Below are 14,357 nucleotides of genomic sequence, written 5' to 3' on the forward strand. Positions count from 1 at the left end.
TAATATTTGGCAAGAATGTAGAAATTTCCTTCCGAAATGCTAAAGCTCTTAAGATCTGTCAAATTATCAAATTCCTGAAAGGTTTGGATTACAGAATTCTGCGTTACTGCGTCACAGACAGAGCTTTACAGTTGCGATCTGTAACCACAAGTGTTACGCATAAGCCAAATCGCGTATTACGAACAACCTCTAAATTGTTGAGTACAGGAGAAAAAAAATCGAAATTCAAAATGGCGGCCAAGCCCACGTTGATAACTATCAAAAATCTTCGTTTTTCAATCAGCTAATTGCAGCTCAATAAATTAATGAAATAATTTGAAATAAAAAGTAAACAAACCTTGAACCTTTCATGAATCCAAATAAACAAAAGTATTCATCTAAAGTGAAGATTACATTTCAAAATAAAACGATTTCCAAACCAACCTAAAGTCAGTGTTTGCCAACTAAAAATTTCTCTGCGCGGTCACTGGCAAGGAGTTACGACTTCAGACTTTAGATTCCAATTCTTGTATAGGCTGCAACTACACTCTGCCAAATGGTCTGTATTTAAAAATACTTCCAAATGGGTCCATAAGTTAAGAAAATGAAATTATCATCTAGCACGGGGGTTTTGTTTTTAAAAACAAACTGCAAAATAAAATTGTTAATGAACTTGTTACTTAAAATATCACTTACTTACATAATTTATTTATGATATAACAGCCCTTTCTTGAATAAATGGCCTCTTAAAGTCTTTAATGTTTGCCGCAAGAAAGGAGAAAAATTTAATTTGACCCCCAGTTTTTTCTCTCTTTTTCTAGCTATTTCCCGCATGTTAGTGTATACCTGTGTAGACACAACTTTAATCCGGGGAAATAAAGCGTTTTCATTGGTCTAAAATCACGGATGGTCACGTGACCAGAATTTTTATCCAGGGAAATGCCGTGGCGGCAATGTTTTGCTTTAGTGAGATTGACCATTTTGTTGTTTTGATTTGAGCGGGCGAAATTTCTGTACAAACCAAAATATTGCTTAGTTGAAACACTTGTGTAACCCGACCCTTGTTTTAGAGTAGTTGACCCTGACAGGCAGTATAGACCTAACTCCTCATAGTCATACAAAAATTATGGGAAACGCATATTTGGACAGTATAGACTTAAAAAACTTGTTTATCAAGATTACGGGATTTCGAGTACGATCCAATTTTACTTTCGTTTTGAGTGTTTTCATTTTCGATTTCAAGCCAACATCTTAGCAACGGGGTGCTCGCCCATAGTTACAGGGGTTTGTTCAAAAAAAACTAAACGTAGAAAATTTTCCAAATCCCCCATTTTGATTAAGGCAATGGAAAATGAAACTTTTCTATGTTTCACTTTTTTGCACCTATTCTTCAAAATTAGAATATTTAAGATTTTAAGTTCTTCCTTTATTCGATGATTTTTTACGGCACTTTGTTGACAATCTAACTCTCGCATCAAATTCCCACTTTCTTCAGTAAATTGAAGATGAGAAAAAAACTAAACTACGGATCACGGATTGAAACAAATATATGAAGGGTGGGATTTTACAGCCGCCCGTCGTGCAAGGCACTGAAAGGCCACAGGTGCCAAAAAAGAAGGGCCGTTTGAAATGCGGCAACCTCATTAGTGGAAATTTGATAAGCAGCTGCGAAGGAGCCGTGGGAAGCAATCAGTAGAATAGACCACTTTCGTTTTTGTTGCAGATTTTGATATAAATTTCTCTCAGAGATTACTTGTCAATGTACATGTACACATGTGTTGTGTCAACTTATCAACATTGTATTGTTGTAAACAGTAAAGGGAAAGATAAAAGAGGTAAGACTAGCCTAGTTTCTAATCTTGATATAGGAGTTTAAGCTTAGACTGTTGGACTTTGTACCCTATGCTGCACGCAAGCACTTAAGCTAAAGTCCTGCAAAAGCAGGACAAAAATCAGTTTTTTGAAATGAAGTTTGCAAAAAAACGCCACATAGAAGATCTTTCAAATTCAGTATGTGAATAGAGCCAGTAATTTTTGGTTTGATTATTAATGATTTTCTTTTCTATTATATTTATAATACACCTCAAAAAAAAATCATTTTTCTTGTTTATTTTCCATTCACACAATAAAATATTTATATATCTTTTTAATTAAAATACAGACAGGTCCCATTAGGATTCCACTTATGTCAACTTTACTTTAAATAAAAACCTTCACTTTTATTACAATCACTATAGCCACAACAAATACTTTTTAACTAAACAAACAGATCCATGTCAGTTAGTAACAACAACCTATTTTTAAACTTTTAAACAGTTGAGAGAGAGCCTGGTTAGGCTCCTCATATTATCCCACTATACACACGCACCGCACATATATTACGTTTTAGTAGTACAAACCAAAGTATTTTTTTAAACCTTATGTTATCTTTTTATAATAGCCAATAATCTTTTAGTTTAAATTATTTATTTTTATATCCAAGCTCTCTTCACAATCTCATACGTACCTCTCTAATATTTTTAGATAAAACTTTTTTTTACATGCTTAGCACTTTTGTTGCTTTATACTAATTCTTCTTTTTTTTAAGCATAAAATTTTTTAATTCTCAGTAAGCTGAATGCAGAAGCCAAGTTGTTAGTAACAAAATCTGTAATGGGCAAAGGTGGTCTAACAGATCACAACGCCCCCCCCTCTAAAATGGTAGACATAGCTGTGGCAGATCATTTCGATGGAAGTTGTTGGAATGTTTACAAGGCTCTTGACAGAATATCGTTTGTTTAATTGTCAATGATGACAGTGCCAATTATTAATTTTGTTAGATCTGACAAATTTATGTTTGTAAGTGCACTTTATAGTTTTGATTCCCATTGAAAACCCATATTCTGGTTTTCATGTTATTAGATGCTGTTTTAGAGCTTTAGAGCTAGCCTGTCAAAAGACTTGCAAAGTAAAATTGATATGTAAGCAAACAATAACACCCTTATTTAAAAACAAAACTTTTAATTTTGGACAAGCCAAATTTTAGAAATGCAGGGCAGCGCCCTATAGCTAGTGACCAAAAAGGAAACTTTTTCTTTAAATAAATCAATCCTTCCATATCTTCAGTAAAAGATTAAATAACAGAAGCTGCTTTTGGTTCAATTTTGAAATTTAATTTTCTAAACGTTTCGGCCTCAACAGAGTACCATCATCAGTAAAAAATTTTGTTGTAATGAAAATTAGCTATCCATAAAATGTACAAGTTTAAAGAAATTCGAAATAAAAGTGGCTAATTACATCATCAAACCTAAATCAAAAGAATATGATTATGATTCTTCAATGGGAATCAAAACTATAAAGTGCACTTACAAACATCATTATGTCAGATCTAACAAAATTAATAGCGGCACTGTCATCATTGACAATAAAACAAAGGATTTTCTGTCAAGAGCCTTGTAAACATTCCAACAACTTCCATCAAAATGATCTATGATCTGCCATAGCTAAGTCAACCATTTTAGCGCAGCCCAAGGATTGAGCCGAGAACGCTTGCAGAATGCCCGTAGAACGCCCACAAGCCCCTGCACGGGTGAAAAACTTTAATCTGTCAATAATTTTCTCAAGCAAAGCATGAGCGAAGCGATTCTAGCTTTACAATAGTGCCGCGGATCATCAGTGGATATTCAATTATCATTATTCCATTATTTTCATTCCTAGAACTTTTGCAAAAAAAAAGGAAAAATAGAAAATTGTATTTTACTGCTCTATTCACATACTGAATTTGATCTTCTATATGTGGCATTTTTTTGAAAACTAAGTACCCACAAAATTAAGTACCCGCAAAATTTTGTAACCCGCAGAATTTTGTACCAATTGTAAGGTAAAGTATTGTTTGTGATTGATGTTGCAGAGTGCTCAATGAAACCAGAGCCAAGTAAAATATTAAAAGATATCACAAAAAAAAAAAATAAAAAAAAAAAATAAAATGTAGATTTTTGGTTTGATGTCTGCTGAAATTTATTCAGTGTGTTTACGGCCAGACAGAAAACTTTGGAAATGGATAGTCTATAAATATATCAATATATATTAATCAAACGGCCAAATCCGCCAAACTTTCTTCCTGCCAAAATTTCTTCCTTTAATGTCGAAGAGTTTTTGCCACCAAATGATGGTGGTAAAAAATTCTTGAAAATGCCTCTGTATATAGCTTAGTTGCAAACAAACTCGGTAAAAACATGCTTGCCTTTGCCAAAGACTTTTAGTATTCCAAAGAGTAAAGGCAATGATAATACTTTGTTATCAAAGCCAAAAATCAGGCCAACACACAGAAAGTTTGTGCACAATTTTTTGTAAAAAAATCCCTTATGAAACAAAGGAAAATAATCACAGCCAATCAGCCATTTTGAAGGAAAACAAAAACAGTGAAATTTCATTTGTCATGATCCCTGTTGCAGTAATGTTGTCTTATCTGTGTTGTTAGATACTGAGTTTATGGAAACAAAAATGCCACTGTATAATCAACTGAAAATAATACAACATTATTCCCAAGAGCAATTAAAAATGACAAACTTTTTCTCATTGTTGTTTTGATTGACAGAGAAAATACTAGAATCTGATTGGATGAAATTTGTTCTCTATAAGTGTTGTAAAAACCTAAAACTCTGGCTATAAAACCCAATGTCAAGGTGTAAAATTAAAAACAACGAAACACAAAAGCATTAGTAAATGTAAGCTTGGACAAATTTGTGTGTTTTGTTTGATATAAATAAACTCTTGTGTTCTTTTAAGGCCACTTGACCGCTGACAATTAGGCTAGGCTAGACATAGTGCGGAAAGGGGTCTGAATTCCCCCCCTTCTTGGCATCCCCCCAACCTTTAAAAATGCCCCAAGGGTTTTGGGCTAAATTTTTTATGGTAAAAAGGGAAAGGAAACAGTAAAGAAAAATTAAGTCTGGCAAATATAATACCACTTTTTAGTGAAAATAAAGAACTTCCTTTCATGCAGACCAAATTTCATAACAGTGCTGGAAAATAATCTACAATATTTGTAAGCCAAACGATCCCCCCCCTTTTTAATGAAAATTTCTAATCCCCCCCTTCTTCACTTTTTTGAAAGGTGTCATCCCCCCTTAAGAAAGGGGGGGGGGGGTCCGAACTATGGCTAGACTTACCTCTTTTCTATTTGATCTTTGATTGGTTTCTATTGTTGATTGCTTGTGTCATCAATGACTCACAACACAAGTTTTTCACTTGAAATGGAAACACACAATTTGTCAAAGCTGACTGTGTGTACTGAATATTTTCTCTCATCACTATTTGGATGCAGGAGTCAGTGAGGTTTTTAATTGACATTGTGTCCTACAAAAGTTAGGACAGTCCAGTTTTTTGAAGCTGTTGCTTTAAGATCTGCTTAATGAAAATACTGACATCTGATTCGCCATGTGCAAATCCCCTCGCCTCCCAAATTTTAAGTTGTCTCGGAGATTCCTTTACAAATAAAGATCAGGGCATTTTTTCAGGCTCCTACCAATCAGGCTGAGGACCCAAGAAATTGTAGCCATTGCAACATTAAATTGGGCCAAATGGGACAAATATCCTTATTAAAAGAATCAAAACATGAAAAATAGGATACTCGTCAGAAAGTTTTGAGATGTGTTTACGCTGAATCCATTGGTAGCCTCAGATATTTGATTTTTCGAAAAAACCGTGAGTAAAGGGGGACCCTTGATAAGCTCTATCGATTAACTAAAAATCGATTCACTCGAAAACTGCAGGAGATTCGAAGGGCAATTTTTTTTGTCAATTCTACACCCTATTAGAAGCAAAATATCAAAAATTTGCCCTGATTTTAGGGGTGCCCTACGAAAACCATTTTTAAGGCCCTTTCTGAATCTCTGACGCTGGTCTATACAGGTTATTTTTTCAATTGATTAAAATCATAATATAAATGTTATGATTTAGCAAGTTTAAGTACTTTATTATATATATACTTTATATATTAAAATGTCATTTTAGAAAAATTAGAATTCAGTACCAAAAATGTTTACTCTGCTTCGTGGATTATGGAAATATCTTTTCCAAAAAGATGAGTATTGTATTCTCATAGTTGGCCTAGATAATGCTGGAAAAACAACATTTTTAGAACAGACAAAACGTAAATATGCAACCAAAGCCTACAATGGGATACCTTTTGAAAAAATTGGGCCCACTGTGGGTATGAACATTGGGAAAATAGACTTGAAGAGTGATGTACTGTTACTATGGGATCTTGGTGGACAAGAGGAACTACAATCACTTTGGGATAAATATTTTTTAGACTGCAATGGTGTTATATATGTTATAGACTCGTCAGATTCTCCACGTTTGGGTGAGTCTTATGAATGTTTTCGGAACCTGCTGACACACTCTGATTTAGAAGGGATACCGCTGTTAGTGCTAGCTAACAAACAAGACAAACCCAGTTGTATTACTGTTGACGAAGTCAAAGAGGTATTTAATAAGAGTGCAGCTTTCCTTGGTAAACGTGACTGTATGCTACATGGTATTTCAGCTCTGGATGGCACTGGAGTTGATGATGGCTTACAATGGATGCTAGAACATGTGAAAAGGAACTATAATAGACCACCTAGAGAAAAAGATATAAGGTGAAATGTGATTTCTGTTCATATTTTTATTTTAAATGACGAATAAAGCAAGCTTAGCAATATTTCTCTATGGATTAAATAGATAGAATCGGTTTCTCAGAATACTCAATTTGTCATGCTATTTCCTTAGCTCCTTCAGAAAATGATCCTTTTTCTGAAAACTAGCCATGAAAAAAAAATTGGTGTGATAACTAAATAATATCTTCTCAAAAACCTCAAGAAAGATTAAATGATATATAATAATGATTATGTGACATTATTTTTTTGAAATTATATAAATACAGATTTGTATGATAATATTTTTTTTGTATAATTTAGTTTTATTTTTTAGACGATTTATTTAAAAATGAGATAATTCAAGTCAATTTTACCTCATTCAAATCAATTATATTTATGGGTTTGGCTGGAGGGTTTCTTTAAGTTGTTGTCTCTTATCTCCTATTTTACTAAAGCAGCAATCATTACGGTTTGTGAGGTCGACACAGTGTATTCTCCATTGCTTAAATTATATGACTCAGATCTCTTCAACGCTTTTTCTTATCCTTTCTGATCAAGAAACTGTTTAAACGACTTTCAGTTTCTGGAAATTGAAGAAAAATACTTATTCTGTGAGTGTTCGAGTTTTAAAACAAATAGAATATCGAATTGGGCAAAAATGTATGGCCCCTTTTGATGCTCACACTTGATGTTTGCAATACCTTCTTTTTTGCACAAAATGCTGATTTAGAACAAACAAAATCCTATATAGACCTGACCGACCAAAATCGTGCCCAATATTCTTAATATTAATTTTTGTTTTCAGCAACAATAAGAAATAATAGAATTACAAACAAAATCATAACAATATGAATAATGAGTGACCGTGGAGTGATTGAAAGTAACGGTACCGACCAGAAACCACCCATTGCAACATCAGATGAACCATCCAGTCAAAAGAGGAAAACCAAACAAATTAGTCTGAGTGATTATTTCACGAAACGAAGAAAAATGTCAACTACCAACAACGAGAAAACTGGTGTGGGATTTTTTTAAAATTTTTATTTATATACTTTAATTTGATTTAATTGCTAATAAGCAAGGAGCAAGAAAGTTTTTGGATGCTTTAAGTAAGAACTTATAAGGTCAGAAACCCCTCCAAATTTCCCTTGTAAATTACTTTTCAAGTTTGAAATTTTTCACTTTTAAAATGAAATAAACCAGCCGAGGCTGGAAGGTCAGCCAATAGAGCTTAGCTAGATAGCTTTAATAAGTGGGCTAACAAACAGATGTAAGAGATGTACTGAAACAGAGTAGACTAAAAATGTTGAATAATGTACAAAATGTGAAACATTTGATAACTTGATTTAAAATTATTCAAAACAAGCCTGAGAGCTCCTCCAAGCCCCCCCCCCCACGAGAAGATCAAAGTATGGAGACAATATCCATATGTCAGATATACAAAGTGTTATCTAGTAGAAATAAATAAGAAAATTGCCAAAACGTCAGAACCAAAATAAAGATATCCATCAAATATACATAGAAACTGTACTTTTTGTTTTACTTGATAAAACTCCAATAACACTTTAAACTAACAAGCTACAAACTTTAAGTCACAAAGCGCAAACTCCAGAAAAACACAATTTGCATCAAAATCTTTGCAAAACGTAGTTCATTTTTATAACATTTCAACAGGAACTGTATTTTGGTAGACTTGGTCAAATTACAGAAAAAAAACATTTGTCAGTTGTCTGCAAGGCCAATGAGGTATGTAAAAACTGACTGCTATTCAGTGAAAGCCAAAATTTGGCAAGGTCAGAAAAACATAATTTACATCCAGTCTTCGTAAATAAATTTTGTAGTTCAGTACCGTCAAGTAACACAACATGCACACAACCATCTTGAAGACTTTGCTGGTCGCAAATGATAATCGAAAGCAAAACTTAAAATTCATAACTATGCAGGGAAGCTCATTTTCCCCCTATTTTGCTTTAAACTCCCTTTTGAATGGTCTATGAATTTGGGTGATCGCTTTACCGCCTTGGCGGAATAAACACACGACCATAATAAATAAATTCAACAGGGCAACGGAGTAGCAATTAATTTCAACTGGGATTCCTCTCTTCTGTGCCAAGCACTGGTAGTGTTTTTTAAACTTTAAAACAATGTTAAATGAAGACCAGATGGATCTGTTTGTTATGACTGTGCAAGTTGTGACGAGAGTGTGCATGTTGTGTAACTTGACGGTATAATTCATTAAATTCTAGAAACCATTTTTCATAACTTTCTGCAGTCCGCTTTCTGCAAGTCTGATAAGAGATATGTATAAACTGTTATCGCCATTTATTCCATTCCATCATTCAGTCAAAACGTGCGCCAAGGTTAGAAAAGGTTAGAAAAACACTATCTGCGTCCGGAACTGCGTGAAAAATAGTTTGATCAATTTCAACAAGAACTGTATATATTAATATTAATATAATTGATCAAATTCCAAAGACCATTTGTCATAATTTTGCAAGTCCAATAATAGGAGATGTGATGTCATCATTTGGTTCCCGTCATCTGACCGCCCCTGATATTTACGGTCAGCAGGTAGTTGGAGAGTCGGAAAGTTTTTCCGCTGCTTTGCTGGATTTCCACTGTCGACCTCTGCACGCTCTGTGTTTACAAGTTTTCAAATCGAAGTAGCGAGCCGCATGCTAATGGAGAGTAAACCGAAAACCAGTTTATCCACGGTTTCTCAATTTCTTAATTCAGATCAGTCCACACGGGTACGGATTCCCTTTCAACAAGATGTATATAGCTGCTTCTTGAAAGGAAAATATTTTCGACAAACTGACCCCCACTTTTTAAAGTAGAAATGACGGGAACCAAACAATTTTTTGCGATTCGCCTTATCAAACATGTCCAAGCAAACCAAGTCCAAAAAAGCACGATTGCATCCAGTCTCTATCAAATTTAGACAGTATCTGTACTTTTGTAAACTTTATCAAATTCCAATAACATTATAACATCATCAATCCCACCTAGAGGCAAACAAGAAAAATATGTTTTTATTGCAAAAACTAATAAAAAGCAGCAATAAAAAGTATCAGAAAATTCAACATAAACAAAAACTTGAGCAAACGGCTTTAAACCTTCAAAAGGTGTAGAAAAAGAATCCCCTTGATGAAAATCATGTGTTTGATTTGCCGAGTTAAAAAAATAAATGACAGAAATTGAAGCTTGCAACAGATTTACACTGAAAATTTTTTTTGCCGTCTTATGATGATGGAAGAAGAAATGAATTTTACGGATTTGAATGCTCAGCTTAGGCTGACCAATTAGAGCCAAATGCAAGAACCCATTTTCAGAGAATTCAAATCATCATAATCTATGATCTTTGGTCCAGAGTCAATTCAGTTCAGATCTCATTCATTATGACTTATGTGGTGGCATACCAAAATTACTTAAAATCCTTTTAGTATTATACTAAACTACCAAAATGGACTGGTTATCAAAGGGAGATTTGGGAAGGATTAGGGTACTATAATCGACAATATTTGTTGTTTTTGCAATGCTTTTCTTATTTTTTTTCCAAAAAAAGGCCCAAACCATCTGATAATTCTTTGTTTGGGTAAAATGTCTTCCACTTTAATGTATCTGCTAATTAGACCTTAAAAGTTTGAATTTCGAACTATTACTGAGCTATTGAAGAATATAAAGAATTATTAGTTAATTATTAATTTAAAATGTTCCTCCTTTTCTAGAAACCGAAGATTCAAGTGATGCATCCAAGCGCGAGATATTGGCATCCGCCGCTGAACGTCGTCTCAACAACCCTATCAAACGTAGTGTATCTCTTCTCGACGAATCAGAGGCCGAGAAACGTCTTTCGGTTGTTACTAAAGAGACGTCATCCGTTGTTCCTTCAAACCATGAAAATGACGATAACGTTGTAAAAACAAACAGCTCCGAAAATGAAAACTCGTCCTCGAAAGAGGAGGAAGAAGAAACAAAGCAAACGAAAGTTGAAATCCCGCCCCATTTTAACCGATCGCCATATTGTTATGACGCCCTACCATCGTTAACGCCCAACTCGCATCATACTGTTCTTTTCAAGCCTCACATCATGCAGAACAAAACGCCCCTCCCTTACCCGGACAAATATAAAGACCGCTGGGATAAAGACCACGTTCGCATGCCTTGCTCACCCGAGAATTTATACCCTACTCGTGATAAGAAAGTTCAAAATAGATGGGAACTAGTCGAGACAACTTTACTGCAAACGTTTTCTTCTTCTAATGATCTTGAAGAAGCAATCCTTGTTTACAATCATCACTACAAAGATAAGTGGAATTTTCATTCCTGGCATAGCTATTGTAATATTGTTCTAGATGCTGTTCAAAGGGAGGAACTATTCTCAACGCTACTCCCTGGTATTGTCAATCTAGCTCTTCAGCTGCCTAACGTAGTTACCCAGCCACCCAAACTCCTCAAGCAAGGATGCGATCACACCATGACATTCTCACAACATCAAATCGCTTGTTTACTGGCCAACGCATTCTTTTGCACTTTCCCGCGTCGCAATTCATTGAAGAGTTCCGAATATTGTAACTATCCGGATATCAATTTCAGCCGGGTATTTCGTGGTATCCATGACGTTGTCAACGAAGTGAAAACTGAAAAACTGAAATGTATTTTGAATTATTTCCGTCGTGTTTTACTTGATATGCCGACAGGTACGGTAACTTTTCACCGGAAAGTTCTTAACGAGAGCGATTTCCCAGACTGGGAGAACTCGGGCGTTGAATTCGGTGATCTGTATGTAACAAGTGATGGATCCATTGAAGTTGAAGGTGAAGGCTTTTTACAGGTTGATTTTGCGAATCGAATGATTGGAGGAGGCGTTGTTGGGAACGGTTGTGTTCAAGAAGAAATCCGATTTTTGTTATGTCCGGAAATGATTGTTGCCCGGCTTTTTACGGAAAAGCTTAATGCCAATGAGAGCTTGTTGATTATCGGCGCTGAAAGGTATAACTCTTATTCAGGATACGCGTCCACGTTCAAATTTACGGGAAATTTCAATGATTTTACGGCACGAGACCGTTGGGGTAGACGGTACTGTGAAATGGTCGCAATAGACGCACATGTTTTTCACTGTTACAAGGATCAGTTCAAAGGACCTAGTTTAAAACGTGAACTTGTGAAAGCGTACTGTGGCTTCCGTCAAAAAGCACAACAAGCTAAAATAGCTGTCGCCACTGGTAATTGGGGTTGCGGTGCTTTTGGAGGGGACGTGTACTTAAAATCGTTGCTACAACTGATCGCAGCGTCGCAGTCTGGTCGAGATATTGTTTATTTCACATTTCGTGACGAAGGACTTGTCGAAAAATTACGAAACATGCATGAGTACTTACGTAAAAATAAAGTAACCATCGGCAAATTATGGTCGTATTTAGTTAAATACGGGAACATATTGAAATCGAATACGGAACATGTTCCGTTGTACCCTTATTTGAAAGACTTGCATGAAAAGTATGAGGCAATAACAGACGATGATGCTAGCTCATGTAATGAGGATAACCCACTTGAAATACGAGGTGTTCCGTGTGAAATACCATCCGATATGTCGCCTCTTTCACCTGATTATGCCGGTGATACGCCGTGAGTGAAGATTGGTGTGATGATTTACTTTTATAAAGGGTATTTATGTCAACAAAAACATGTAAAAGACATTTTTGTTTGTAAGTTAGTGTAATGTATATTATATTTGTATTGTTTAATTGACGAATCGTTTGAAAACCTTCTTTTTCCTCCAGATAATTTGAGAGAATGATTCATTTTCAAATTTCAATTTCATTTGCTAATATAAATTTCACTAAGCGTCCTAAGTTAAAGGAGCACAAGAGTATCCAGGCCTATCGCTCTATTAAACCCCTCATCCTGTATTGAGCAATTATCTGAAGGTTCCTAGTCAATTTCTACTGAAAGTATTTTTTTATTTTATACTTTTCTTCGACCCTTTTTTTAGTTTTGTTGTATATTATAGGTGACTAAAGCTATGAATGGTTTCTAATAGAAAACCTTATTAAACTGTCCTGCTTTCCATGTTTCAAAAAATGAAAAATGCTATGTTTTCCAAGTATATACAACATTATATATTTTGCTAACAAATCTACTACGAGGTTACAAGATTTTTGGCTACATATAAATGAGAATTAAAGGTTTTGTTTTTAAATAAGAGTGATCTCGTTTGCTTACTCATCAATTTTAATTCACAAGCTTTTTCGCATTGGATTGACACGGATGTAGAGCCAAAACTGGCCAGAAAGAGGGAAAAAAACATTTTTTGCTTATATCAGCATAAAATAACAAAAAGCATGCACTGATATGAAATATGTGTCTGATATGAAACGGGAACACTTATGTCAAAACAAAACCTTTAAGTACCTTCGTATTTTATATATTTTTACCTTTCACGAAATTTAATTCTTAAAATAAACTGACAGTAATTGAAGGCAGAAAAATATGCCCGATATATAAGAAAATGTTATAACACTCTTACAATATAAATTGATTTTGCTAATCTCTATGATCTTATATAAAAGATACGAAAATAATCCAAGTCTTAGCACAACAAAGGTTAACAAGTAGAAAATTTTGTTGAAAATGGCCAGTTTAGTTTTCCTCATTTTAGCTTCTTTTAGCAGATTACCAAATCGTAAGAATTGGTTTGTAAACTCTATTATCCAAATCAGAGTTATAGCTTCTAGAGTTCCAGATTCACAGTAGAGACAACAGAATAATGAGCTTAGCGAGACCAAATTCAGGAACATGGTTGCTGCGATTTGCTTAGTGTTTCGTTGGAAGAAGTAAGATAGAATTTGGAACAAATTGTAAGATGTTTGGAAATAGATGATAGTTTTCTCGCTAACTTGGTCGATAGTACTGATTGTTGTTGATTTCGTTTCGTTGCCAATTTGGTTCAAAGGGATTTCACCGGATTCGTAAGCAAGGTATTCGATTAATCTACACACTGTGAAACTCTGCATATAATTGATGAGCTTATGCGTAAATTTAGACTGGATGCCAAAAAGCCAGATTAGACTTCCAAGTATGATTTTGAGCGCAACCCAACATAAAACGCCAAATGATAAGACTTGTGATAACTCAACCAGTTTTTCATCGTAAAGGAATTTACGTGTCGAGTTTTTGATAAGTTTAAACTGATCAGGCTTGATCAAATCACGTGCGTAAATTTCCAAAAAATTACCAATTTCCATAACGGCTGAAAATAAGATTGACTTTCGCTGTCTTTACACCAAAAAAATAATTTTAAAACTAACTAGGTCAAATTTGTATGTACGCTTTATAGTTGTTATTTTTAACTGATGGATTAAAACCTTTCTGTTTTTTTTAGTCGAGAAAGCCTCTATTGAAATTTAGTGGTTTTTGGAGGCTGGTAACTAGCAGTCATTGAGATCTTTATCAGACCGTTTATAATGGTGTTTAAAGATTTATCAACGATTTAAAAATGTTAATGTTATATAACATGTATGTAGCTATATGTAAAAAGTTATAAAGCATTATTTTATAAGCACATCAGAGTTAAATTGATATTTTTAGTGTAACAAAAAACTCAAAATTCTAAACTCATTGCTTGGTTATTTTATTATGGATAAAGAATATCCACCCTGATGCACTGTTTTGTATTAAAGGATTGATATTCTAAAATACGACGTTAATTTTAGCTCAAAATTAATGACTTTTTAAACTTCAATGGGTTTGTTAAAAGTG

At 34.4% G+C, this 14,357-nt stretch overlaps 2 protein-coding genes across 2 annotated transcripts; both read left to right on the forward strand.

Moving 5' to 3' along the window:
- Positions 1-5,960: 5,960 nt before the first annotated feature.
- On the forward strand, positions 5,961-6,676 carry LOC136815974 (ADP-ribosylation factor-related protein 1-like). The gene has a single exon (XM_067072395.1). It carries the CDS (start codon positions 5,998-6,000, stop codon positions 6,604-6,606), a length of 609 nt encoding a protein of 202 aa, XP_066928496.1. The 5' UTR covers positions 5,961-5,997; the 3' UTR covers positions 6,607-6,676.
- A 732-nt stretch (positions 6,677-7,408) lies between these two features.
- On the forward strand, positions 7,409-12,414 carry LOC136815971 (poly(ADP-ribose) glycohydrolase-like). Its single transcript, XM_067072393.1, has 2 exons — positions 7,409-7,617; positions 10,328-12,414. The coding sequence occupies exons 1-2, from the start codon at positions 7,455-7,457 to the stop codon at positions 12,226-12,228; spliced, it is 2,064 nt and encodes a 687-aa protein (XP_066928494.1). The 5' UTR covers positions 7,409-7,454; the 3' UTR covers positions 12,229-12,414.
- The last annotated feature ends 1,943 nt before the right edge of the window (positions 12,415-14,357 follow it).

The sequence above is a fragment of the Clytia hemisphaerica genome, unplaced genomic scaffold (assembly GCF_902728285.1).
Source record: "Clytia hemisphaerica strain Z4C2 unplaced genomic scaffold, Clytia hemisphaerica genome assembly, whole genome shotgun sequence".
Classification (NCBI taxonomy): domain Eukaryota; kingdom Metazoa; phylum Cnidaria; class Hydrozoa; order Leptothecata; family Clytiidae; genus Clytia; species Clytia hemisphaerica.

Coding starts and splice junctions, on each gene's coding strand:
- LOC136815974 (XM_067072395.1), top strand. CDS start 5,998: ATGTTTACTCTGCTTCGTGGATTATGGAAATATCTTTTCCAAAAAGAT.
- LOC136815971 (XM_067072393.1), top strand. CDS start 7,455: ATGAGTGACCGTGGAGTGATTGAAAGTAACGGTACCGACCAGAAACCA. Junction 7,618..10,327: donor TACCAACAACGAGAAAACTG/GTGTGGGATTTT, acceptor CTCCTTTTCTAG/AAACCGAAGATTCAAGTGAT.